Here is a 16,963-nt window from a genome sequence, read left to right on the forward strand (position 1 = left end):
TGCCTGGCTGCCCCATCTGGGAAGTGAGGAGTGCCTCTGCCCGGCCACCCATCGTCTGGGAGGTGAGGAGTGCCTCTGCCCGGCCACCCATCGTCTGGGAAGTGGGGAGCGCCTCTGCCCGACCACCCATCGTCTGGGAAGTGAGGAGCGCCTCTGTCCGGCCACCTATCGTCTGGGAAGAAATGAGGAGCGTCTCTGCCTGGCCGCCCCGTCTGGGAAGTGAGGAGCCCCTCTGCCCGGCCGCCCCGTGTCTGGGTAGAAGTGAGGAGCTCCTCTGCCTGGCCGCTCCGTCTGGGAGGTCTACCACGGAGGCCAGAAGCAATGTGGGGGCTGGACGTGGTGGCTCACGCCTGTGGTCCCGGCACTCTGGGGGGCGAGGCGGGTTGATCACTTCGGGCTAGGAGTTCGAGACCAGTCTGGCCAACTTGGCGAAACATGAAGAATACAACAGACAAACCAACCAACCAACTCAATGACAACAAAACAGGTCTACCCTGGAGTCATACTCTAATTTTTTCTATTTTCCTCCCTTTCTGATCCTTTATCCCACTTTCTTTTTCTTCCTCTTCCTTCTCCCTCTTCTTTGTCAAATAGAGGATTGAGTTATTATCACTGATCCATATAAAGTCCCTCTCTCATTTATTTTAACTCCCACCCCCATTTCTATTCCCCGACTTCCCATGTGCAACCTTCCTAATATGTTTGATACGCATCTTTTTGTTTGTATGTATTTTTAGAAAATGTTTATTGTTTTTGTATGCAAAAAAAATTAATTAAAAAAAAAAAAAAAAAAAAAAAAGAACTGAACCAGACTAGACCCCTTGGTCCATATCCAGGACCCTGGCTTTCCTGGGTGCCATGGACACCATCTGCACCTGCTCGGGCTGTCAAGAGCAGGCACTAGGACAGGAGGCCTTTGTGATATCACAGCAAGAGGCCCAGATTCGAGTCTCACATCTATCCTTCAGCAAGTCACCTGGTTTCTCTGAGCCTCAGTTTCCTCATCTGTGAAAATGCACTGGATCCAAGCCAGCCTCCAGGGGATGCCGTGAGGATGCTGGGAAGCCAGTCCCGTGCATGGGCTTTGTAGCCTGGAAGATGCCAACATACCTCTGAGATGATCCACGTTTCTTAGTCCCTGCCCTAGATGGGGACTTAGGGAAAGTGTCCTGGAAGAAGTGAGGCAGGACTCCAGAGTGTAAGGAAGCGGATGTGCTTGCGCTGTGAAGGGCTGAGAGAGGGAACCGAATTCCAGGCAGAAGGACTTGCACGTTCCTCATCTTTAAGTGATTGGGGAATTGGTGGACATCTTACATCTAGATGTGTGTTTTGCCCCCGAAAAAGCCCTTAACCAACAACGTGTATCACAAATGATGGTGTCACCAGGTCCACCAAGAAGCACATCAAGGATTACATGGGAGAGGATGTTGGTGCAAAATAGGAATGCAGGGAGCGGGAAGGCTGGGAGAGCTCGTGGAGAGGTGGGGCAGCTGCCTGGGAGCATCTAGACCCCCACACAGCCTACAGAAGTGCTGGGCGAGGCTATGGGGGAGTCGTCACTCCTAAGTCAGCCCTCAGAGCAGTCCCACCTCGGTATCCCTGCTGCACACAGGCATGGTCGGCGGAGGCCATGGGAAGGTTGGCCTCAGAGCGATGGATCTCAGAGTGACAGCCAGATCCTTGCTCAGTGTTCCTAGCTGTCGTTGGAGGTCTGCAAGGCACAGTCTCAAAGTGCCACAGATGGCATCATAAAATCAAGAAAATCCAATGAAGCCAGGGCAACATGGTGAGACTTGTCTCTACATAAAAATACAAAAATTAGCTGGGCATGGTGTTGCACACCCTTGATCCCAGCTACTCGGGAGGCTGAGGCAGGATCACTTGAACAGAATCTCACTCTGTTGCTGAGGCTGGGGTACAGTGATGCAATCTCCACTCTGCAGCCTCGACCTCCCAGGCTCAAGTGATCCTCCCACCTCAGCCTTCTGAGTAACTGGGACTACAGGCATGTGCCACCATGCCCAGCTAATTTTATTTAATTTTTTTTTTTTGAGACGGAGCCTTACTCTGTACCCCAGGCTGGAGTGCAGTGGCGTCATCTCAGCTCACTGCAACCTCTGCCTCCCGGGTTCAAGTGATTCTCCTGCCTCAGCCTCCCAAGTAGCTGGGATTACAGGTGCCCACCACCACACCCAGCTAATTTTTATGTTTTTACTAGCAATGGGGTGTCACCATATTGGTCAGGTTGGTCTCGAACTCCTGACCTCAGGTGATCCACCCGCCATGGCCTCCCAAAGTACTGGGATTACAGGCATGAGCCACTGCGCCCAGACTATTTTTTAAATCTTTTTGCAGAGATGAGATCTTGCCACGCTCCCCAGGCTGGTCTTGAACTCCTGGGCTCAAGTGATCCTCCCACCTCGGCCTCCCAAATTGCTGGGATTACAGGCGTTAGCCACTGCACTCAGCCAACCTTTTTTTTTTTCAGACAGAGTCTTGCTCTGTCGCCCAGGCTGGAGTGCAGTGGCATGATCTCAGCTCACTGCAATCTCCACCTCCTGGGTTCAAGCGATTCTCCTGCTTCAGCCTCCCGAATAGCTGGGACTACAAGCATGCACAACCACGCCTGGCTAATTTTTTTGTATTTTTAGCAGAGACGGGGTTTCACCATGTTGGTCAGGCTGGTCTTGAACTCCTGACCTGAAATGATCCGCCTACCTTAGCCTCCCAAAGTGCTGGGATTACAGGCATGAGCCACCGCACCCAGCCTGGCCGACTATTATTATTGTTAGTATTATTCCCAGCTGGGCAGGATACCCACACCCTGGAGATAGCAGGTGCTCCCCTGAACAAGTGCCTGGACAAGCCTGCTCCCTCGTAGAGCAGAAAGTCCATGCTACTTCCTGTAAGCTAGCAGGGTGACTCCAGTGGCTCCTGTGGGACCTGCCAGGCCCTGCAGCCACAGCCCGGTTGTCCCTATCCATCAGGCCCTCACCATCCCTGTCTTTCTCTCCCTGCACAGACCCCGTTCCTGTGTTTGAGGCGGTGCGCAGCCTAGACGACAGACTGCAGCCCCCCAGCTTTGACCCCAGCGGGCAGCCCCGGCGAGACCTCCACACTTCGTGGAAGAGGAACCCTGAGCTCCTCAGCCCTAAAGGTACTGATAAGGCCTTCTCGGAGCATCTACAATAAACAACCAGGCTGCAGATCTTCGGAGCCAAACTCGGCCAGCCTTGTTGCGGGGTGGCTGGGGCAGGGAACTGGGCAGGTGAAGGCCTTTGGTAACTCCAGTTCCTGGGTATATATTGATCCTGGCACTGGAAATGCAGTTGGGAGTAAAAGAGAAAAAGCCTGCCCTTGTGGTGATGATCTTCTAGAAGGGGAGACTGTCAGTGAACAAATTAGTAGGACTCATAGCGTGGCAGGTGGAGAGAAAAGTCAAGAGACCCATTCAGGTTCCCACCCTCCATGGCCAGCCCCAAAGCATCCTCTGCCTCAGTGATGAATTCAGCACCAAAAGCACCCACCAAGCCCTGGGATGAGGGCTTGCCGAGGTGGACTTGATGCAGGTGAGGCCAGTGATGGCTGAGTGTCCACATGCGCGCCCTCCACAGCAGGGAGGGGAAAATGTCTGGCAGTCCTTCAGTAAGTAAAATACAGGCTCACCACATGACCCAGCAGCGCCATGGCTAGGTGTGGACCCCAGAGAATTGAAAACACGGGCTCAAAACAGTGTACACAAATGTACATTGCAGCGTTACTCATAACAGCAAAAGCAAAAACAACTCAAGTGGCTTTCAACAGCTGAATGAACAAACAAAATATCCATAGAATGGAATATTACTCGGCCATGAGAAGGAAGGAAGCACTGATCCATGCTACAACATGGATGAACTTTGAAAACATGGTGCTGGCCGAGCGCAGTGGCTCATGCCTGTGATCCCAGCACTTTGGGAGGCCAAGGCGGGTGGATCACAAGGTCAGGAGTTCCAGACCAGCCTGACTAACATGGTGAAACCCCATCTCTACTAAAAATACAAAAATTCACCGGGTGTGGTGGCTCACACCTGTAATCCCAGCTACTTGGGAGGCTTAGGCAGGAGAATTGCCTGAACCTGGGAGGCAGAGGTTACAGTGAGCCACGATCACGCCACTGCACTCCAGCCTGAGTGCAGTGACAGAACAAGACTCCGTCTCAAAAAATAAATAAAAAGAAAACATGGTGCTGAGTGGAAGATGCCAGACAGGAAAGGCCACATAATGTACGATTCTGTTGGTGTGAAATGCCAAAACAGGCAAATCCGTAGAGACAGAAAGAAGATTGGTCTTTGCCTAGGGCTGGAGGAAGGGGAATGGGGAGTTGTTTAATGGGTACGAGGGGTTTCCTTTTGGGGCAGTGACAGTGTTCTGGAATTAGTGGTGATGGCTTCACAAAATTGTGAATATACTAAATGTCACTGCAAAATGGTGGTTAAAATAGTGAATTTTGGCCAGGTACATTGGCTTACACCTGTAATCCCAGCACTTTGGGAGGCCAAGGCAGGCAGATCACTTGAGGTCAGGAGTTCAGGGCCAGCCTGGACAACATGGTAAAACCCCATCTCTACTAAACATGCAAAAATTAGCCAAGCATGGTGGCAGGCACCTATAATCCCAGGTACTCGGGAGGCTGAGGCAGGAGAATCGCTTGAACCCAGGAGGCAGAGTATGCAGTGAGCTGAGATTGTGCCACTGCACTCGCAGTCCAGCCTGGGCAACAGAGCAAGACTCCATCTCAAAAAAAAAAAAAAAAAGGTGAATTTTATGTGACGTATATTTTACCATAATTTTAAAAGTATAATAAAGCAGGCCACGGAGTCATGAGCAGGCAAAAGAAGGTCTGCGTGTGCTGACACTGGTGCCACAGTGGAAATGACCTGTGTGCTGAGGACATGCGGCCCGCAGGGCCCCACGGCTGTGCTCTCTCCAAGGCCCAAGTTTGGGAAATTGATCGCAATCGATGATCGATCCGGTTTACAGAAAGCTGCTCTGGCTGTCACGTTGCTCTCTTGGCAATGGGGGTTTTCCCTCTTTTTCTCCCTGCAGAGCAGAGAGAGGGGACGTCGCCTGCTGGGCCCACGCTGACCGAGGGAAGCTGCCTCCCAGGCATTCCCGGGAAAGCCCTCCTGACAGAAACCTTGCTGCAGAGAAATGAGGCGGAAAAACAAAAGTGAGGAAGGGAGGGGGGGTGGGAAGGAGGAAGGAATGGACAGGGCTCCTGCTGCCCCACCTGGCTGGGTCGTGGACAGGGAAAGTCTCCTACCAGAATCCAGATGCAGGCTGGAGACTGAGATGAGGAAGGGCCCAGGGCTTTGGACTCCAGCCGGAGTCCACTGCAGGAACTCAGTGGCCAGCCCTAGGCAAGTCACATCATCCTCTGAGCCTCAATTTCCCTACCTGGGAAATGGGGCTAAGGGTGGTCCATTCCTCAGCATTCTCTAGAGAAACTGAACTGTTAGGATTTTTTAAATGATTAAGACGTGTATTCCTAGGACTTAGCTTATGCAGTTGTGGGAGCTGCCAGGTACAAAATTGGTAGAGCAGGAGTTGGTGCTGCAATCTTTTTAAATTTTATTTTACAATAATTATAATGTTTTAGAGACGGGATCTTGCTCTGTCACTCAGGCTGGAGTGCAATGACACAGTTATAGCCCATTACAGCCTGTAATCCCGGCACTTTGGGAAGCCGAGGCAAGAGGATTGCTTGAGGCCAAGAGTTCAAGACCAGCCTGGGCTACAGAGCTGGAGTGCAGTGGTGCAATCTCAGCTCACTACAACCTCCGCCTTCTGGGTTTAAGCAGTTCTCCTGCCTCAGCTTCCCGAGTAGCTGGGATTACAGGTGTGCACTACCACATCTAGCTAATTTTTGTATTTTTAGCAGAGACAGAATTTCACCATGTTGGCCAGGATAGTCTCAAAATCCTGACCTCAAGTGATCCTCCTGCTTTGGCCTCCCAAAGTGCTGGGATTACAGATGTGAGTCCCTGTGTATATATATATATTTTAAATTAGCCAAGCATGGTGGCGTGCACCTGTAGTCCCAGCTACATGTGAGGCTGAGGCAGAGCAGAGGATCACTTGAGCCCAGGTGGTCGAGGCTGAAGTGAGCTATGATTGCGCCACTGCACTCCAGCCTGAGCAACAGAGCAAGACCCTATCTTTAAAAAAAAAAAAAAAGAAAACGGGCCGGGCACGGTGGCTCATGCCTGTAATCCAAGCACTTTGGGAGGCCGAGGCAGGTGGATCACTTGAGGTCAGCAGTTTGAGACCAGCCTGACCAACATGGTGAAACCCTGTCTGTACTAAAATTACAAAAATTAAGTTGTATGTGGTGGTGGGCACCTGCAATCCCAGATACTCAGGAGGTTTCGGCGGGAGAATTGCTTGAACCTGGGAGGCGGAGGTTGCAGTGAGCCAAGATCGTGCCACTGTACTCCAGCCTGGGCAACAGAGCAAGACTCCGTCTCAAAAAAAAAAAGAAAAAGGAAAACGGAGGAAATGTTACTCCCCCGGGTCAGTATCAGTAACTCACAATATTGCGGAACTACTGGGGGCTGAGCACACCACTGAGCATGCTTCACAGCACCCCCTGAGGCAGACCCTATCAGAAACCCCACTTTAAAAATAAGGAAACTGAGGACCGGAGAGGTTGCTTGCTACTGTAAATTTTTGCCCCTAAAAATCCTGGCAGAAACTAACAGGGGCAGCCATGACAGGGTCCACATAGGCAGTGGAGCAGCAGGACAGACAGGTGCCTGAATGTCGTGTCTAAGGACTTGCAGAAAGACAGAGGTGCAGGTTACAGGGCGTGGGCAAGGGGTAGGAAGCAAGATGGGGCTCGACTCGGGGGCCCCAGGCAAGGCCTGTCCCTGCAGCCAGCACAAGCAGGCCTCATCTCTCCGCAGGGGCCTTCAAGAAGTACAGATCACTTTGGCGGCCAGACTGGGGGAGGCAGAGGAGAAAATCAAAGTCCTACATTCAGGTATGCATCAGCACCATGTGGCCCAGAGGGAGGACTAGGAGGGGACGGTAATGCTGTCAACGAGGGGTCACGGCTTGGGGTCTGCCACATCCAGGTGTTTTAGAATCAAGAGGGCAAAATGGGAGTTTGGGAAGAAGAATCTTACCCAGTGGGGGGGCCGAGCCTCTACGCCCCAGAGGCCACATTGCTGTGGAAAGAGGATTTGAGACACAATTAATTTAGGTGATGGCCAGGCATGGTGGCTCACACTTGTAATCCCAGCACTTTGGGAGGCTGAAGTGGGAGGGTCGCTTGAACCCCAGAGGTTGAGACCAGCCTGGGCAACATGGCAAGACCCTGTCTCTAATTAATTAATTAATTAATTAATTTAATACAACCCCTGCAGGGGCCAAAATGCTACCAAGCCGCCGACTTAGGGGAGGCATTGGGGAGGGGTGAGGTCCGGGGCAAACTGGAGAAATGAGGCCTCATCTAAAGAGACAGCCACTGCTTAGTACCAGCCAGGCGCTACCATATGGTCCCCTGTGGCCAGGCCCTTCCATTTTCCCAGAGAAATTAGAAATCTGGAGTTGTATCAAAAATGCTCATTCGTTGTAACACATGAATCTGTTCATTGTGTGGATCTTCCCTGTCTTCCGGCCTGCCAGGTTGGAACCTCGGGGTGGTTGAGCACATGGATGGATGGCCCTGCCCAGGTCCTGAAATGACTTAAGGGTGCTGGGGGGCTTATACCCCAGGTCATGGGGCAGACAGCACCACACCTCCGCCCCCCAACCCCGGCCTGGGTCCCCTGAGCTACCTAGGCCCATGGAGAGCACCTTATCGGCCCTGCACTGCCCACCCCAGCCACTGCACATCCCTCTCACTAGCCTGAGCCCCTCTGGGGGCAGGAAACTCATTCCCTGTCACCAGTTCTGACTGAGAGAAAGATCTCCCTCACTACCCGAGCTCTCATTCTGCCTGCTGGGCTTCGCAGAGGGAGTGGGCTCCACCTCCATGGGAGACCCAGCCCCTTCCCACTCGGAGGTGGGGCCTCACCCTGCCTCTGCTTTCTCCCAGCGCTAAAGGCTACGCAGGCAGAGCTGCTAGAGCTGCGGCGGAAATACGACGAAGAGGCAGCATCCAAGTAAGTGAGCCCTGCTGAGGTGTACCTCCTCCCTTGGACCCTCCCAGACAGGCCTCCTCCTTCTGACCCTCCAGTACTTGCCTCCTCCCTCTGACCCTCCCAGACACACCTCCACCCTTTGGCCCTCCCAGAGAGGCCTCCTCCCTCTGACCCTCCCAGACACACCCCCACCCTTTGGCCCTCCCAGAGAGGCCTCCTCCCTCTGACCCTCCAGTACATGCTTCCACCCTCTGGCCCTCTCAGACATGCCTCCTCCCTCTGACCCTCTCAGACAGGCCTCCTCCCTCTGACCCTACAGTACTTGCCTCCTCCCTCTGACCCTCCAGTACTTGCCTCCTGTGACCCTCCAGTACTTGCCTCCTCCCTCTGACCCTCCCAGATACGCCTCCACCCTCTGGCCCTCCCAGACAGGCCTTCTCCCTCTGACCCTCCCAGACACACCTCCTCTCTCTGACCCTCCCAAACACGCCTCCTCCCTCTGATCATCCCAGACATGCCTCCACCCTCTGGCCCTCCAGTACTTGTCTCCTCCTTCTGATCCTCCAGGACTTACATCCTCCCTCTGTCCCTCCAGACATGCCTCTTCCCTCTGACCTCTCAGACATGCCTCCTGTTTCTGACTCTTCTCCTTCCTCTGACTCTCGGCTGGAGGCCCCCATTTCATTAAGCACCTCTGCTCCTCACCCCCAAAGGCACACAGCTGTCATTTGCTGTGCCACTCACACACCACAGCCATAAATAATGTCCTGGGACCTGGGCTGAGCAAGGGGCTGCTTGGTGGGGGCCTCCCCCTTCGCTCTGGCCCCCTGGGACTGTCCCCGCTCCCCAGCTCCACACTCCAATCCTCAGGGGCTGAGAGGCATTCACCTAAATTACTCTGGACTCAAGCGTTTCTTTAGGCTTTAAGAAATCATTCATTCTGCAAACACTTATTGAGCACCTACTGTTTATCCAATGCTGTTCTGGGTCCTTGGAGGAAACGTGAGAACATGACCCTGTCCTCAGTCAAGGAGAGGAGACAAAAACTGATGTGCAGTGATACATTTGTTCATTCATACATATTGAGCACTCACTGTATGCCCAGCACTGTTCTTGGCACATGGCAAATGCTACAAAGGGAAGAACTGGGGATGGGAAAAGAGAATGACAAGCAGGGGTGGGTCCTTTATCCAGGGTAGTCAGGGAGAACTCCCTGGAGGAGGTGGCTTTCAGAATGAGGAGAAGGCCATGTGAAGAAAGCAGGGAAGGGTGCTCCAGGCAGCAGGAACAGCTTGAGCCAAGGAAGGCCCTAAGCATGCATGAAGCATGTGTGTGGCCTTGAGTCACCAAGTGCTCCCCACGTGCCTCCTGCGTCTCCCACCCCCTGCTAACAGAGGGGATGCCTCTCCCAAGCCCCTCCATGCTGGCAGTCTGGAGGGGGCTGGGCAGCGCAGTAAACAAGTGACCACTGGGGACAGTGCAGGGCAGCCTCCCAGGAGAACACTGTGATCAGGGTTTTAAAGCCGGGGGCCATTCTCTTGAGGAAGGGCATTCCAAGCACCACCAGGACAAAGGCTTGGAGGTGGAGTTCAGAGAGTGGCCCCTGGGGGAGAGGGGAGGCCAGGCTGCCCTGAAGAGATGCAGTGCTGATGCCCTACTCCCTTTTCCTCGAAGCCTAGGCTCTTTTCTCCCCAGCCCAATTTCTCTCCTGTAGCAAGGCTGGAAGGGAGCGCCTTCAGCCCTCCCCTGGGCTCAGGCAGGGGCTGGGGGTGTCAGCAGGGGCGGGGGCCTGGAGCCCGCTGGAAGCCCTTCCTCAGGGCCTCATCTTTGTGTCTCAGGGCAGATGAAGTCGGCCTGATCATGACCAACCTGGAGAAAGCTAATCAGGTGAGGAGGCGCAGTTCCCACCCATGGGTGCCAGAGGCTCCCTCTGCCTGGGGTGGGGGTCTCGGGCCAGATGAGGAGGAAGGGACTGAGCTTCATCAATATTTATTCAACTGTGGGTCCTGTGCATGCCAAGTGAGGGAGCCAGGAGGAGTCTGGGCCCCAGGCCCTGCCCTCTCCAAGCTCCCAGGGTGGGCCTGGGGTGGGGGTTGGGGTAGGGAATGCAGAGAGACACACTTGGAAATAGAGTGCTCCAAGCAGCAACAGGCAGGAAGGGGCCCCTGACCCAGACTGCGGGAGTCCAGGAAGACGTCCTAGAGGAAGGGTGTGGAGCTAAGACCCAAAGAATAAATGACAAGAGTATCTAGGCATGGATTCTAAGTGGGGCTCCTGCATCCTGCCTTCCTCCAGCTCAGAGGTGCTGCCATCTGGTGGGCAGAGTCAGGCAGGACTTTAAAAGAAGGGCAGCCACAGCCAGGGGGCTCCAGCCCGGAGTCTTGCGTGCCCACCATGTCTGTCCCCCAGCTCCCTGCAATGCCACCAGCCAGAGACATGGCCAGGAGAGGCCAGCAGGGCCTCGAGCCCTCTGTCCCTGGGCTCATCTTCCTGCCTGTGGAGTGGGAGAAGATACCCACCCGCCCTGAGGTCTGCAGGCCCGCACTGTGGCAGGGAGAGAGGTCATTTTCCCCAGGGGCAGTTAAGAAGGGCCTCTTGGAAGACACTTTGAAGCTGGGTTTCAGAGTCCTGATGCTGTCCCCTGAGGGAGGGCAGCCAGGTAGAAGGCTCAGCAGGGGCAGAGGCCCGAGGTGTGGCTCTATGGGCACAGGGTGGGGGCACTCCCTCCTACAGAGGAGACTTGGATAAAAGGGCTGATTCTATGTCCCTGGGAAGCCACCAGAAGGTGCAGGTCTGGGCTGGAAGTGCTGAGACTCTATGAGCCCCTACCCTATAGAAGCAGTGTCCCCTAGGAGGGTCAGGAAGGCCAAAGACAGGGCCAGGTTACAGTGGTGGTGGTGACCACAGTGGCTTCCCTGAGCTTAGGTCCAGCATATTTTTCTGAAATGATCATTAAGCCCCATTTTGTATAGGCTACATAGCCTTTTTAGTATGATTTTTTGAATTGGTAATGCATTCATGTAGTTCAGAACTCAAGAAGCTACACAAGGGCCTGTCTAGGAAAGTCCAGCTCTCCTCCCAGTTCTCCTCCCCTGCAGCAGCCTCTCTTACCAGCCCCTGGGTTCTCCTTCCAGTGATGGTCAATCCACTCACAAGCCCATGAATATATCTTTTTGGGGGGGCAAGGGGGACAGGGTCATACTCTGTCGCCCAGGCTGGAGTGCAGTGGCACAATCACGCCTCACTGTAGCCTTCACCTCCCCGGCTTTGGTGATCCTCCCACCTCAGCCTCCCAGGTAACCAGTTAGCTGGGAACAGAGGCGTGTGCCACCACACCATGCTAATTTTTTGTATTTTTTTGTAGAGACGAGGTTTCACCATGTTGCCCAGAATGTATCTATTTTAACCAGCAGCCTCTTTTTGTTGAGACAGGCAGGGTCTCACTTTGTCATCCAGTCTGGAGTGCATTGCTGCAATCACAGCTCACTGCAGCCTCAACCTCTGGGGCTCAATCCTCCTGCCTCAGCCCCCCAAGTAGCTGGGACTACAGGCACGCACCACCACACCCGGCTAATTTTTATATGTTTCGTAGAGATGCGGTTTTGCCATGTTGCCCAGGCTGATCTCAAACTCTTGAACTCAAGCAGTCCACCCTCTGGGGCCTCCCAAAGCACTGGGATCAGAGGTGTGAGCCGCTGTGCCCAGCCACCCCTTTTAAAAACAAAATGATAATATACTATGCATACCATTGTGAACCTTACTTTTTCCCTGTCTATATCTTTGAGCTCCTTCCGTATCAGTATAGAAAGCAATTCCTCCTCTGTTTTACGGCTGTGTGGTGTTCCTCGGCAGAGCACACCATCGTCTAACCCAGGGGAGGGCAAACTTTCTGTAAAGAGTCAGAGAGTAAATATTTTCAGCTGTGCAATCCATACAGTCTCTGACCAGATTTTCAACTTTGCCATTATAGCATGAAAGCATAGACAATATGTAAGTGAATAAGCATGGCTGTATTCCAAGAAAACTTTATAAGAATGGGCAAGACTGCACACAATGGCTCATGCCTCTAATCCCAACACTCTGGGAGGCCAAGGTGGGATGATCACTTGAGCCCAGGAGTTTGAGACCAGCCTGGGAAACATAGGGAGACCCCATCTCTACAAAAAATTTAAAAACTATCCAGGCATGGTGGTGTATGCCTGTAGTCCCAGCTACTCAGGAGGCTGAGGTGGGAGGATCACCTGAGCCCAGGGAGATGGAGGCTGCAATGAGCTATGATCACACTACTGCATTCCAGCCTGGACAACAGAGTGAGACCCTATCTCAAAAAAAAAAATTCATCTTATAGTATTTGGAATAGGAAGCACTTCTAATAATGTTTCTCCTGAGTCCAAAACTAAAACCCACACATTATAGAGATGTATAGAGAAGAAAATAAATGTCACTGTATTAGGTTTTTAATCTCTGTATTAATACTATTTTAATGAGAATGCTGGGGTACAGCAGATCCATATTATTACTTACAGGATAATAACCACACCAGTTTGCCCCGATTCTTACTCCTGGGGTGAGAAAATGAGAACCAGCTGTCATCCCACATGTACTTAAGTTTGTACTCTAGGCGAGGACCGCCCCAATTCTGAATCTAGGTGGTTATGCAGGAGAGGGACCTTCTGAGAGAGGAAGGGAAAGAATCTACGTCCCAAATGTCATGTGGACAGAGACAAGGACCCCGGCTTTTAGCCTTTGGAATGTAAACACATCTCTGAAGGCGGAGGTAAGACTAGTAGCTTTTTTTTTTTTCTTTTCCAAGAGACAGGGTCCAGCTCTGTCACCCAGACTGGAGTGCTGTGGCAATATCCTAGCTTACTGCAGCCTCAAACTTCTGGGCTCAAGGGATCCTCCCAAGTAGCAAGGACTACAGGCTCACACCACCACACCTGTAACTTTTTGTTGTTGTCAAGATGGTGTCTTGCTATGTTGCCCAAGCTGGTCTCAAACTCATGGTCTCAAGCAATCCTCTCACAGTCCTGGAATTACAGGCATGAGCCACCATGCCCAGCCCCAACTAATTGCTTTAAAACCCATCTTTACTGTTCAGGGGCTGTCTCCATGATGTGGGTCTCACCCACCCTTGATGTCTAAACACATAAACCTCCAGGGAAGGAAACCTCTGGAGTTCTCAGTAGCTAATCAGCCATGAGTTGAATTTTCAAGGCTTGTCCTTTAGTCCAGATCTCAACTGTCAATCAGATATGTTCAGAGTGCCCTAACTGTACAGAAACATAAAAATATTTCCTTTACAGTCCCACACACCAGGAAACTCTTCCTAAAACAAAATTGACTTGAACCATTTCTGGAATAAGGCAAGATACGTATAAATAAATAATAAATTCAAATGTAAACATGAATGTGTGTGGGTCTCAATATGCATACAGTGGGCATAGCATCCTGATTGTCAAGGTCATTGTGTAGTTAAACATAATCACTATGACCTGCATTACTGGCCAAAGGCAAAAATACAGCCACAGCTCTTTTAATTCTCTAAGTAATGGCTCAAGTAATATACCCTCATGATGTTAACAAAGTTAACCAATTATTGATGCATTTATATGTGCCAGGCACCAAGCAAATATATCTACCAAATTGCATTTGGCCAAACCACTTCATTTGCAGAACAACCCTATGAGATAGTTGCCTTTATAATCCCCACTTTATTAATAGGGAAACCGAGGCTGGGGAGATGAAGCCTCTTGCCTAAGATCGCATAACCGGAAAGTTGCAAAGTCAGAATGTGAGCCCAGATTTCTCTCCAAAGCCACAAGATTAAATGTATTAACATTTGAGTGCTTCCTTCCGGGTAGAAATTTTTGAAGAGTTAAGATCTACCAGCTGGGTGTGGTGGCTCATGCCTGTAATCCCAGCACTTTTGGGAGGCCAAGGTGGGTGGATTGCTTGAGCCCAGGAGTTAGAGACCAGCCTGGCCAACATGGAAAAACCCCGTCTCTACTAAAAATACAAAAAGTAGACAGACCTGGCGGCACACACCTGTAATCCCAGCTACTCAGGAAGCTGAGGCAGGAGAATTGCTTGAACCCAGGAGACAGAGGTTGCAGTGAGCCAAGATCGCGCCACTGCACTCCAGCCTGGGCAACAAAGCAAGACTGTCTTAAAAAAAAAAAAAGAAAAGAAAAGAAAAAGAAAAAGAAATCTACCAGCTGGGCACAGTAGCTCATGCCTGTAATCCCAGCACTTTGGGAAGCCAAGGCAAGTGGATTGCTTGAACCCAGGAGTTCAAGACCAGCCTAGCCAACATGGCAAAACCCATCTCTACTAAAACTACAAAGATTAACTGGTCGTGGTGGTGCACACCTGTAATCCCAGTTACTCAGGAGGCTGAGATGCGAGGATCAATTGATCCCGGGAGTTGGAGGTTGCTGTGAGCCCTGATTGCACTACTGTACTCCAGCCTGGGTGACAGAGCGAGACCCTGTCTCAAAAAAAAAAAAAAAAAAAAAAAAAAAATCTACCATAGACCCAGTTTAGTGAACTGCTGCATTCTGATTTTAACCACTCAAAACCTCTTTGTGTTAGATGTTTTCATTGCCCCCCATTTCAAAAAGAGAAACTGAGCCAGGCACGATGGCTCACTCCTGTAATCCCAGCACTTTGGGAGGCTGAAGTGAGCAGATCACCTGAGGTCAGGCAAGACCAGCCTGGCCAACATGGTGAAACCCCATCTCTACTAAAAATACAAAAAATAGCTGGGTATGGTGGTGTGCACCTGTAATCCCAGCTACTTGGGAGGCTGAGGCAGGAAAATCTCATAAACCCAGGAGGGGGAGCTTGCAGTGAGCCAAGATTGTGCCACTGCACTCCAGCCTGGGTGACAGAGTGAGACTCTATCTCAAAAAAAAAAAAAAAAGAAACTGAGACCGAGGGAGAGGAAGTGACTTGCCCATGGGCTGCAATAGCCTGTGGCCTGGGAAAGCACTTTTGCAGATGCCGTGTCTGGGACTCATTCTATACCAGGTGGCATGAGAGTTGGAACAGCTCTTGCCTTCAGACTAGCCAGGCCTGAAGTTAACGTGGCAGACAGAAGTATCTAGAAATGTGTGAAAACCTGCCAGTCCCACCCAGACAGCCTCTCTCAACCTGCCTTCATAGAGCAGGAATGTTCTGACCCCTCTGGGGGTCCCAGGCACCCCACGAGAACCCAGAACCTCCTCAGAGGGGCATTTCTTCCTGTCCTCTCAGCTCAGGAGTAACCCGAGAGGCTATTTCTTGTTCCCAGCCCAGACAGGGCTCTGTGACTGGTCTTCATAGCTCCAGGACAGGGTCCGGGACTAGGAAGGCAGGACCTGAGGCCCTCGGAGGTCTGCCTCCCCAACCCCTGCCTGAAACAGTGCAGGGAGAAGGCGGAAGTGCAGAGTGGGCTCACCTCTCGCCCACACTGTCCCCTTCTTCCCAGCGAGCTGAGGCTGCCCAGCGGGAGGTGGAAAGTCTCCGGGAACAGCTGGCCTCTGTCAACAGCTCCATCCGCCTGGCTTGCTGCTCTCCCCAGGGGCCCAGTGGGGTAAGGATGGGGTTGGGGAAGTGAGCAGGGAGGGCAGAGGGAAAGATCGGGAATGGCTGAGTTTGCAGGTTTCAGCATGTGGGCGACACTTTGTGGTTGATTGCATGCATCCATTTGAAACTGGGAGTGTGAATGTGTGTGGGTCTCTGTGCATACAGTGAGCGTAATCACTATGACCTGCTACACCAGCTGAGGATAAAAATACAGCTACAGTTCTTTACTTTTCAAGCCCACATTTCCATATACGCTTTATTACCAGGAGTTCCAGTATCTTCTTTTGGAGGCCTCCCTTACCCCCAATTGTCCAAGAATGCCAGGAACTTCCTCAGACCAAAGATCATTCTGATTTCCAGATGCACCAGCAAAGACATAGGGGAGTGGGAGTTTGAGGCAATACAGCAGCATGCAGTTTTGGTGGTTGCCACCAGGTGTCGCTGTTGAACACTGGTCATAGCAGCTTGGTGGATGCCCGGGATGGTGATGCCCCTGCTGGTTTTCAGTCCCAAAACTGGGTACTTTTAGGAGTGTGAGCCAGCCAACATATCAAGAGGCAGTCATCACCAGGACTGCAGTGGGGCCACATACCAAGATAAAATTTAACATTCATACTCAGCCATTGGTTTCCATAGCATGCCAGGTGATTCTAGGGGGATTTCCCACCCCAGCCGCATGCTGTGAAGAGCTGGTCTTCGGTGATCAACTCTGAGGTTCTTGTGTTAGGCCTGATTAATCAATTCATCTTTCTCTTTCCTCCTGGTTTGTGCCTCTTTGGGGTCCTGGTGTCATTTCTTAACAAGAGACTTTCATCAAGGCCAGCCCACCTACGCTTCTGTCCTATAGACTTGGGTTCATTATGTGAATTGGTCTGCCTTATTTCCAGATCTCTACATACCAAGGGGTGGGATTCATGATTCCTTACATAATAACCGGTCTGCTACAGGGTGACTTCCCTCTCCACCCATGAACCTGAACTTGCGAGCATAATTTTCACTTCACCTGACACCCATATATACAGGCCCAGGTGTCTATGTCTCTCTTTCTGTTTGAATATTGGAATGAGTCTCTATGAATGTGTTACTGTGTATGTGTGTCTCTACTTGTGACCTTTGGGCAACTGACTGTATTCTTAATCCGACTGTGCCTCAGTTTCCTCATCTGTACAAGTAACATCTACTTTATAGCGTTATTAAAAGGATTACATGAGTCAGGCATGGTGGCACATGCCTGTAGTCCCAGCCACTTAGGAGGCTGAGGCAGGAGG

The 16,963-nt window shown here is 51.7% G+C and overlaps 1 protein-coding gene and 1 long non-coding RNA gene across 9 annotated transcripts in view; one reads left to right on the top strand and one right to left on the bottom strand.

Annotated features, from left to right (window-relative positions):
* The window catches only part of CUX2 (cut like homeobox 2), a 328,903-nt gene that overhangs the window by 265,679 nt on the left and 46,261 nt on the right, over positions 1-16,963 (top strand). For all 8 annotated transcript variants that reach the window (XM_055238684.2, XM_063614395.1, XM_063614394.1 and 5 more), the window contains 6 exons: positions 3,023-3,157; positions 5,086-5,209; positions 6,945-7,021; positions 8,081-8,147; positions 9,965-10,013; positions 15,598-15,702. In XM_055238684.2, coding sequence (XP_055094659.1) covers positions 3,023-3,157; positions 5,086-5,209; positions 6,945-7,021; positions 8,081-8,147; positions 9,965-10,013; positions 15,598-15,702 — 557 coding nt within the window. The remainder of the gene's footprint in view (positions 1-3,022; positions 3,158-5,085; positions 5,210-6,944; positions 7,022-8,080; positions 8,148-9,964; positions 10,014-15,597; positions 15,703-16,963) is intronic.
* LOC129460627 (uncharacterized) overlaps positions 1-16,963 on the bottom strand; it is a 31,138-nt gene that overhangs the window by 5,428 nt on the left and 8,747 nt on the right. The gene's annotated exons all lie outside the window — the stretch shown is intronic.

This window comes from Symphalangus syndactylus, chromosome 13 (assembly GCF_028878055.3).
Source record: "Symphalangus syndactylus isolate Jambi chromosome 13, NHGRI_mSymSyn1-v2.1_pri, whole genome shotgun sequence".
NCBI classification, from domain to species: domain Eukaryota; kingdom Metazoa; phylum Chordata; class Mammalia; order Primates; family Hylobatidae; genus Symphalangus; species Symphalangus syndactylus.